The sequence below is a fragment of the Sander lucioperca genome, chromosome 1, assembly GCF_008315115.2.
Source record: "Sander lucioperca isolate FBNREF2018 chromosome 1, SLUC_FBN_1.2, whole genome shotgun sequence".
NCBI lineage: Eukaryota > Metazoa > Chordata > Actinopteri > Perciformes > Percidae > Sander > Sander lucioperca.
The window spans coordinates 53,954,117-53,964,116 of NC_050173.1; the positions used below are offsets into that span (position 1 = coordinate 53,954,117).

The 10,000-nt window shown below is 44.7% G+C and overlaps 2 protein-coding genes across 3 annotated transcripts in view; both read left to right on the forward strand.

The window, feature by feature from the left end:
- LOC116035423 (cytochrome c oxidase assembly protein COX18, mitochondrial) overlaps positions 1-6,803 on the forward strand; it is a 10,423-nt gene extending 3,620 nt beyond the window's left edge. For both annotated transcript variants that reach the window (XM_031278434.2, XM_036006070.1), the window contains exons 2-7: positions 1,019-1,609; positions 4,030-4,130; positions 4,256-4,410; positions 5,113-5,228; positions 5,318-5,425; positions 6,166-6,803. In XM_031278434.2, coding sequence (XP_031134294.2) covers positions 1,025-1,609; positions 4,030-4,130; positions 4,256-4,410; positions 5,113-5,228; positions 5,318-5,425; positions 6,166-6,327 — 1,227 coding nt within the window. In that variant the 5' untranslated portion in view covers positions 1,019-1,024 and the 3' untranslated portion in view covers positions 6,328-6,803. The remainder of the gene's footprint in view (positions 1-1,018; positions 1,610-4,029; positions 4,131-4,255; positions 4,411-5,112; positions 5,229-5,317; positions 5,426-6,165) is intronic.
- The window catches only part of LOC118496429, a 397,714-nt gene that overhangs the window by 95,708 nt on the left and 292,006 nt on the right, over positions 1-10,000 (forward strand). The window lies entirely within an intron of this gene.

Sequence of the window (10,000 nt, forward strand, 5' to 3'; positions counted from 1 at the left end):
TGTAGTATTTATGGACAGGATATCGAGGTGTAGTCGGGGTGGGGAGGGGTTGCAGTTCGGTGGGCTGGGGATCTCATCGCTGCTTTTTGCGGATGATGTGGTCCTGATGGCATCATCGGCCTGTGACCTTCAGCACTCACTGGATCGGTTCGCAGCCGAGTGTGAAGCGGCTGGGATGAGGATCAGCACCTCTAAATCTGAGTTTCATACATTCAATTTATTGCACTGTTGTGATGAAAAGAGAGCTGAGCCAGAAGGCAAAGCTCTCGATCTACTGGTCAATTTTCGTTCCTACCGTCACCTATGGTCATGAAGGCTGGGTCATGACCGAAAGAACGAGATCCAGGGTACAAGCTGCCGAAATGGGTTTCCTCAGGAGGGTGGCTGGTGTCTCCCTTAGAGATAGGGTGAGAAGCTCAGTCATCCGTGAGGAGCTCGGAGTAGAGTCGCTGCTCCTTCGCGTCGAAAGCAGCCAGTTGAGGTGGTTCGGGCATCTGGTAAGGATGCCCCCTGGGCGCCTCCCTAGGGAGGTGTTCCAGGCACGTCCAGCTGGGAGGAGGCCTCGGGGAAGACCCAGGACTAGGTGGAGGGATTATATCTCCAACCTGGCCTTGGAACGCCTCGGGATCCCCCAGTCGGAGCTGGTTAATGTGGCTCGGGAAAGGGAAGTTTGGGGTCCCCTGCTGGAGCTGCTGCCCCCGCGACCCGAGACCGGATAAGTGGACGAAGATGGAAAATGGATGGATAGTATTAGTAGTATATTAGTATTAGCAGTATATTAGTATTAGTAGTATAGTAGTATTAGTAGTATGTTAGCATTAGTAGTATAGTAGTATTAGTAGTATATTAGTATTAGTATTAGTAGTATAGTGAATGTAGCTGCCATGAACCAATCAGAATAGATTTCTCTGATTCACGGTGTTGAGGGCCGCTGTGATCCTGCTAAGTGAAGAGAAACAGTTTCCTGTATTTAGTTTCAACTCGTCTTCCATCCCCACTCTGTCTCCTCATGTCTCAGGAAACCATGTTGATCGTGGGGGGGGCCGTAAGGTACGGCGTCCTGCAGCTTCCTGTACGAGGAGTCTGTTCTGCTGCCATCAACAGGAAGTCACCTTCATCTGGGCACACCTGTCCTTCCCCTCCACCTGCTGGACCCCCTGAAGTCTGCTGTCACATGTTACATGTCAGGACGCTGTCAGGGTTTGGGACGCCATCAGGACTAGGGCCGTTGTCAGGGTTTGGGACGCTGTCAGGGTTTGGGACGCTGTCAGGACTCGGGACGCTGTCAGGACTCAGGACGCTGGGCGGGGTCCGGAGGCTCTCCGGTGGGTTTGGGACGCTGTCAGATTTTGGGACGCTGTCAGGAGTCGGGACGCTGGGCGGGGTCCGGAGGCTCTCCGGGGGCCGGCAAGATAGCGGTGATGGTGCAGCTGGCTGGTACGGCGGCCTCTCGGACTCGGCGCCCGTTCACCTGTGTGAGCACTTCCTGCTGAGCGTGCAGCAGCTGAGCGGGCTGCCGTGGTGGCTGAGCATCGTTGTGGCGACGCTGTCGGTCCGGACACTCATCACTCTGCCGCTCGCCGCCTACCAGATGGTTGTCATCGCCAAGGTGAGTCACGCCAGACGCGATTATTCTTATCTTCAGAGGAAGTGATGAGTCAGAGAGCTCCTTCCCAGGTTAAATCAGATCTCAAACTCAAACTGTATGTATGTATATATATATATATATATATATATATATATATATATATATATATATATATATATATAAATTAGGGCTGTCAAACAATTAATTTTTTTAATCGCGATTAATCGCCAAATTTCTCTAGTTAATTACGATTTATCGCATGTTTTATCACATGAATAAAATTCTATTATTTTGCATTTCAGAACAGGTTTTAAGTTCATATTAACAATGGAAAGCAATTATTACCAGTGGATCTTAATTGGGAATCAAATGAATGTAAAGAAAGTGACTTTATGAACTTGACTTTAAGATTTGTATTTGTTTATTATTTATTTACTGTCAAAAAAAGAAACGTGTGAATCTGTCATTTTGCACAATTCCTCCAAGTACCTAACCTAACTGAGATGTAACACTAACACTCTGCTTCTACAGTACAAACTAAATGGTCCAAAAACCGGATGCCACAGCAGGACATTTGTAACCTTTACGTTATACAAACATCACAGTCCTAAAACCGTATGCTAGGCCTGCAGCGACACGTCGATGACGTCGACGCATCGACGTCAAAATTACGTCGACGTCGTATTTTTGCGTCGACGCTTCGCCACACACACGTGGGAGACCAAAACATTGCAGGAAACAGCAACCTCCTCACAGAACTCCCAACAAAGCCCTGCAAAAAGCCCCATGAAAAGAAAAAGTCCTAAAAAAACAGCTCGCCCTTAATCATCGAGGGTATGGGAATACTTAAAATATAGTCCCAAGTACTAACGTTAGCTAAATTAATTTCATGTTTGTGTAGTGTGTTGTGTAGCCTGCGCACTTAGGTGGTGCTAGCTAACTATCTTAGCTCTCCGTGCAGTTTGTTCGTGCTAGGTTAGTAGCTAACGTTAACGTTAGCTAGCTACTGGCGCCTAGGCAGCTGTGTTTAGCTAACGTTAGTTATCATCTAATGTTGGCTTGAATGGTAGCTAGCTTACGGCTGCAGAACACAGCTATCTATAGTAGCTAACGTTAGCTAACGTGAACGTTAGCTACTAACCTAGCACGAACAAACTGCACAGAGAGCTAAGATGCGTTGGTTAGCCTAGCACCACCAAAGTGCACAGCTGCATTAGCATGTAAACCTACAGAATAGCAGTTAAGAGAGTCAGTTTGCTTATGCATCAGGTTTTATGTTGGGACTGTTATGTTGTGTTAAACACTCTCAGGAATGTCTGTACTGTGCACTGCACAGTGTTTTTCTTTTTTGCACTACAACTTGATTTTTTTGAACAAGAGAGTTATGTTGGTACTGTAAAAGAGTAAACAGGCTGGCCTTTCATTTTGTATAACAGTAAAATAATTATTTTATTTTGTGTAAAGCAGAAGATTTTTTGCTGTGCAAAATTGTTTAATAAAATATATTATTAAGAATTTTTTGGTATTTATTTGAGATACATTATGATTTTTATTAATCGAGCAACAGAAAAATAATTGTTATATTAATCGTCCAATTAGTCGTTAGATTAGTCGACTAATCGATAAAATAATCGCCCGATTAATCGTTTAATAAATAATCGTTTACCCCCAGCTCTACCGTATGCTGATATACAGAGTCAATCTAGTGTTTAGTAACTCCTAAATAATGTTGATTCCTCTCTGACGTCCAGTGCCGGTTAATGAGACAGAGTTTGCACTCTGCAGCAGTTCCCGTTGGGCTGCTTTCTCCGTGTGGTACAGGCTGTGTGTCCGTGAAAACTACTGTCCCCCTCCACAACTTTTTAAAAGTAAACTTTCCATTCAGAATCTTATCGGCATCCATTTTGGCATCTCGCGCTCGCCATCCACTCAAAACGTAACGTTGGCCTACTACTCTCTGGCCGGCTCCAAGCCCAAACAAGTGTGTGCGGCGTGCCTGTTGTTGTGTTTCCGGTCTAGCTAGATCCGGTGTGGTGTTGTAGTTTTTCTAACGTTACTAGTTGTTGCAACAGCATGTGAAAAAACTACAAAGTTTGCTAGGCCAAAAAGAACGTTAATCTCGTGATAAAAAAATTGACGCCATTAAAATGGATTTGCGTTAACGCCGTTAATAACGCGTTTAACTGACAGCACTAAAATATATATATATATATATATATATATATATATATACACATACATACAGTTTGAGTTTGAGATCTGATTTAACCTGGGAAGGAGCTCTCTGACTCATCTGAAGTGGATGAAAATGAACGGTGTCCGTATACATGATCCTGTTTGTGTGCAGTCTCTTCTCCATCACGGTAACCATAGTAACCCCCAGGTGGTGTGCAGTCTCTTCTCCGTCACGGTAACCATAGTAACCCCCAGGTGATGTGCAGGTGGAGGCGCTGCAGGTGGAGATCTCCGAGCTGGCCAAGAGGCTCCGCTACGAAGTGTCAGTGCGAGCGAGAGAGAGAGGCTGGACGGAGAAACAGAGCCGGTACGAAACCACACAGCTAAACTAACGCTAGCGGGGTTAATAAACAGGTTAGCGTTACCAGGGTTACCGGGGTTACCAGGGTTACCCTCACAGGAAGTAGAATCTGTTGTGTTGTTTGTTCTCAGGTTCCAGTTCCAGAAGAATCTGCGTCGTCTTGTCTCTCAGCTCTACATCAGAGACAACTGTCACCCGTTCAAAGCCAGTGTTCTGGTCTGGGTTCAGCTGCCGCTGTGGATCAGCCTCTCCCTGGCCCTCCGAAACCTCAGTCTCAATCAGTCCGGTAAGATCCCCCCAGCCTCTCCCTGGCCCTCTGAAACCTCAGTCTCAATCAGTCCGGTAAGATCCCCCCAGCCTCTCCCTGGCCCTCCGAAACCTCAGTCTCAATCAGTCCGGTAAGATCCCCCCCAGCCTCTCCCTGGCCCTCCGAAACCTCAGTCTCAATCAGTCCGGTAAGATCCCCCCAGCCTCTCCCTGGCCCTCCGAAACCTCAGTCTCAATCAGTCCGGTAAGATCCCCCCCAGCCTCTCCCTGGCCCTCCGAAACCTCAGTCTCAATCAGTCCGGTAAGATCCCCCCAGCCTCTCCCTGGCCCTCCGAAACCTCTCTCTCAATCTAACAGATGTGTGTGCAGATGTTGGGCTGATGTAACAGATGTGTGTGCAGATGTTGGGCTGATGTGACAGATGTGTGTGCAGATGTTGGGCTGATGTGACAGATGTTGGGCTGATGTGACAGATGTGTGTGCAGATGTTGGGCTGATGTGACAGATGTGTGTGCAGATGTTGGGCTGATGTGACAGATGTGTGTGCAGATGTTGGGCTGATGTGACAGATGTTGGGCTGATGTGACAGATGTTGGGCTGATGTGACAGATGTTGGGATGTTGGGCTGATGTGACAGATGTTGGGCTGATGTGACAGATGTGTGTGCAGATGTTGGGCTGATGTGACAGATGTTGGGCTGATGTGACTGATGTGTTTGCAGATGTTGGGGCTGATCTGGCAGCGGGTGGCGCTCTCTGGTTCCCAGACCTCACCGTTCCCGACTCCAGCTGGATGCTTCCGGTGTGTCTCGGACTCACCAACCTGCTCATCGTAGAGGTACCTGGCGTGGGGTTAGGGTTAGTCGGGGTTAGGGTCACCTGACCTGATGATGTCATTCAACCTAAAGCTGCTCTCTTCTCCTTCAGGTGTTTTCTCTCCAGAGAGTCAACCCGTCTCGTGTTCAGAGGATTGTGACGAACGCCGTCCGAGCGTTCTCGCTGTTGATGATTCCCATCGCTGCCACCGTTCCCTCTGTGAGTATCTGACCAGATCAGCTGATTGGTTCATTCAGATCAGCAGCTTGTAGAGACAGAGCACATTTAAGTCCCGCCCCCATGGGGGGCAAACCTCTCCTCTCTCTGTTGACTTGTATCGTGTGAAGGTTTCCTCCTCTTTATTCCGTCTGCTAGCCAACAACAGAAACATGTCTAACAGCTGCTGTGTGCTGATATATTCACGACCAACAGGGTCAGGGATAGAGTCTGTCTCTATCGGTTCATTCTGGAGGTTACAGAGCTCCAGGTTCAGACAGAAGAATGCAGAGTTTTCATAATTGGATATCAGATCTTAGTCTGCGAACATGTCAGGTCGAGTTTGGTCAGCGTTGGCACATTCCTGTCTCATTCATCAGATGAAAGACTTACAGACATGTTGGCTCTGAGATCTCACGATTCTGCTGCGTTAGCTGCTGGTCGGTTCACCATCAGACACCCTTTCCCCTTTCCTGGCCTTTAGCCCGCCAGTCCTCGTTGATACAGAGACATGAGTCATGTGTCTCTGCGAGTGAGCGGCGTCCAGCAGAGAGACTTGACTCAGCAGAACCAGAGAGTCTGTACAGCTCAGCGGTTTCATGAAGTTAGGAGAACTTAGATTCTTTCGTTTACGTTCATCTGTAAGTGTCAGCTTCAGGTGTATTACTGCCTCAGCCTCTGTCTCTGACAATGACTTCACATCCTGCCAAGCCTCTGATGTCACTTTGTTTTCTCCCCCCCAGTCCATGGCTCTCTACTGGTTTACCTCCAGTCTGGTGGGATTCAGTCATAACCTCGTCCTTCGTTCTCCGGCCGTCCACAAACTTTTCAGACTCCAAACTCCTCGATCAGACTCTCCATACAGAGACCTGCTGTCTGCCTTCATCACCAAGTACTGCAGATAATACTGCAGGTACACATTAAATACTTCACAGATCAGACTCTCCATACAGAGACCTGCTGTCTGCCTTCATCACCTGTACTGCAGATAATCACAGAGTACTGCAGGTACACACAGAGTACTGCAAGTTATTGAAGTTATTAAAGAGTGATACAGAATCCCAGTGTGAGATCATGAATCTCTATCTTCCTGTTTCTCTCTGAACTGAACAGTCAAATATATCTGATATAAACATGTGTGTATGTATACAGTATGTATATATATGTATATATATATATGTGTGTGTGTGTGTGTGTGTGTGTGTATGAGTATGAGAAGATGTAAGTGTGTGTGTGAGCAGCTTCTTCCTGTTTCTGTGGGAACTAACTAGAAACAATAACAGGAAGAGCTGACCTCTGACTCGCAAACATTTCCTGTTTGTTTTCCTCACAAACAAACAGACATATAAATCCTCTTCTCTGTTTAAACAAATAATAATAATAATAATAATAATAATAATGAATCCTCTCTGTTTAAACAAATAATAATAATAATAATAATAATAATAATAATGAATCCTCTCTGTTTCATCTGTCGATTAATGAAATATTTGATTATATGTTGATTTGTTTTCACATTAAACACGTTTAAAATCTTTGTGCTGATCGTTTAATTCATGTTCATATCTCCAGACTGAAATAAGTGATCTAATTTCATGAAATGAATATTAATATTATGAGTATTAATGAATATTAATATTATGAGTATTAATGAATATTAATATTATGAGTAATAATGATTATTAATATTATGAGTAATAATGATTATTAATTAATAGAGTAATAATGGTGCGTTTGGTTCCCAGAAACTTGGTCTGCAGTCAGGAGTTAAAGATACAAATACACCCAATGGAGTACTAATATGTTTCCTTTACATACAGACCACAGTTTACACCCAATACTACAGGATATATCTCAAATACTACATGATCAATACTACAGAATATATCTCAAATACTACATGATCAATACTACAGAATATATCTCAAATACTACATGATCAATACTACAGGAGATATCTCTAATACTACAGGAGATATATCTAATACTACAGGAGATATATCTAATACTACAGGAGATATATCTAATACTACAGGAGATAGCTCTAATACTACAGGAGATAGCTCTAATACTACAGGAGATATATCTAATACTACAGGAGATATATCTAATACTACAGGAGATATCCCCCTCTCCCTCTCCTCCCTCTCTTCTCTCCCTCTCCTTCCTCTCCTCCCTCTGTTCTCTCCCTCTCCTCCCTCTCTTCTCTCCCTCTCCTTCCTCTCCTCCCTCTGTTCTCTCCCTCTCCTCCCTCTGTTCTCTCCTCCCTCTCCTCCCTCTGTTCTCTCCTCCCTCTGTTCTCTCCCTCTCCTCCCTCTGTTCTCTCCCTCTCCTCTCTCCTCCCTCTCCTCCCTCTGTTCTCTCCCTCTCCTCCCTCTGTTCTCTCCCTCTCCTCCCTCTGTTCTCTCCCTCCCTCTCCTCCCTATGTTCTCTCCCTCTCCTCCCTCTGTTCTCTCCTCCCTTTCCTCCCTCTCCTGTTTACTAAGGTGCCCACTCAGATCAAGCGTTGATGCAGTGCATGGCTGCTTATCCTGGTTAAGTGTAAGGAACAGATTAACTGCCTCATTGCTCAACTTTACTATAAATATTTTAGTGACTAACCAGCCGAGGCTGTTGTATCAGTAACTTGGTCTTAGTTCTGATAAACATGACTACTAGGCGTGCTACGGAGGGCAGATTCACTTTACCTAAAGTAAGAACAAAGGAAAACACAGTAGTATATAGAGCCATGATTAATTGGAATGCAATGCCTAGTCATGTCATTCAAGAAAATAGACAACCTCAATTCAAAGTATTACTTATTATTACTTAGAATCTCCTACTGAGCAGTACTCTGTATATTGTCATTGAGGGTTCTCTGTGTGCATTTGGTTGGTCATATTATTAGTGAACAATGTCATAATCTCATCTCTACGATCTGATAATCTCATCTCATCTCATCTCTACGATCTGATAATCTCATCTCATCTCATCTCTACGATCTGATAATCTCATCTCATCTCATCTCTACGATCTGATAATCTCATCTCATCTCATCTCATCTCTACGATCTGATAATCTCATCTCATCTCATCTCTACGATCTGATAATCTCATCTCATCTCATCTCTACGATCTGATAATCTCATCTCATCTCATCTCATCTCTACGATCTGATAATAATTTAAACTACGGCCTGTGTTGTAGTGTGTGTAGTGTGTTGTAGTGTGTGTAGTGTGTTGTAGTGTGTGTAGTGTGTTGTAGTGTGTGTAGTGTGTGTAGTGTGTTGTAGTGTGTGTAGTGTGTTGTAGTGTGTGTAGTGTGTTGTAGTGTGTGTAGTGTGTGTAGTGTGTGTAGTGTGTTGTAGTGTGTGTAGTGTGTTGTAGTGTGTGTAGTGTGTTGTAGTGTGTGTAGTGTGTGTAGTGTGTTGTAGTGTGTGTAGTGTGTGTAGTGTGTTGTAGTGTGTGTAGTGTGTTGTAGTGTGTGTAGTGTGTTGTGTGTGTAGTGTGTGTAGTGTGTGTAGTGTGTTGTAGTGTGTGTAGTGTGTTGTAGTGTGTGTAGTGTGTTGTAGTGTGTGTAGTGTGTTGTAGTGTGTGTAGTGTGTGTAGTGTGTTGTAGTGTGTGTAGTGTGTGTAGTGTGTTGTAGTGTGTGTAGTGTGTGTAGTGTGTGTAGTGTGTGTAGTGTGTTGTAGTGTGTGTAGTGTGTTGTAGTGTGTGTAGTGTGTTGTAGTGTGTGTGTAGTGTGTGTAGTGTGTTGTAGTGTGTGTAGTGTGTTGTAGTGTGTGTAGTGTGTTGTAGTGTGTGTAGTGTGTTGTAGTGTGTGTAGTGTGTTGTAGTGTGTGTGTAGTGTGTGTAGTGTGTGTAGTGTGTGGTGTGTGTGTAGTGTGTGTGTAGTGTGTGTAGTGTGTTGTAGTGTGTGTGTAGTGTGTGTAGTGTGTGTAGTGTGTGTAGTGTGTGTAGTGTGTGTGTAGTGTGTGTAGTGTGTTGTAGTGTGTGTAGTGTGTGTAGTGTGTTGTAGTGTGTGTAGTGTGTTGTAGTGTGTGTAGTGTGTGTAGTGTGTTGTAGTGTGTGTAGTGTGTGTAGTGTGTTGTAGTGTGTGTAGTGTGTTGTAGTGTGTGTGTAGTGTGTGTAGTGTGTGTAGTGTGTGTAGTGTGTTGTAGTGTGTGTAGTGTGTGTAGTGTGTGTGTAGTGTGTGTGTAGTGTGTTGTAGTGTGTGTGTAGTGTGTGTGTAGTGTGTGTAGTGTGTGTAGTGTGTTGTAGTGTGTGTAGTGTGTGTAGTGTGTGTGTAGTGTGTGTAGTGTGTGTAGTGTGTTGTAGTGTGTGTAGTGTGTGTGTAGTGTGTGTGTAGTGTGTGTAGTGTGTTGTAGTGTGTGTAGTGTGTTGTAGTGTGTGTAGTGTGTGTAGTGTGTTGTAGTGTGTGTAGTGTGTGTGTGGTGTGTGTGTAGTGTGTGTAGTGTGTTGTAGTGTGTGTGTAGTGTGTGTAGTGTGTGTAGTGTTTTGTAGTGTGTGTAGTGTGTGTAGTGTGTGTGTAGTGTGTGTGTAGTGTGTGTAGTGTGTTGTAGTGTGTGTAGTGTGTGTGTAGTGTGTGTGTAGTGTGTGT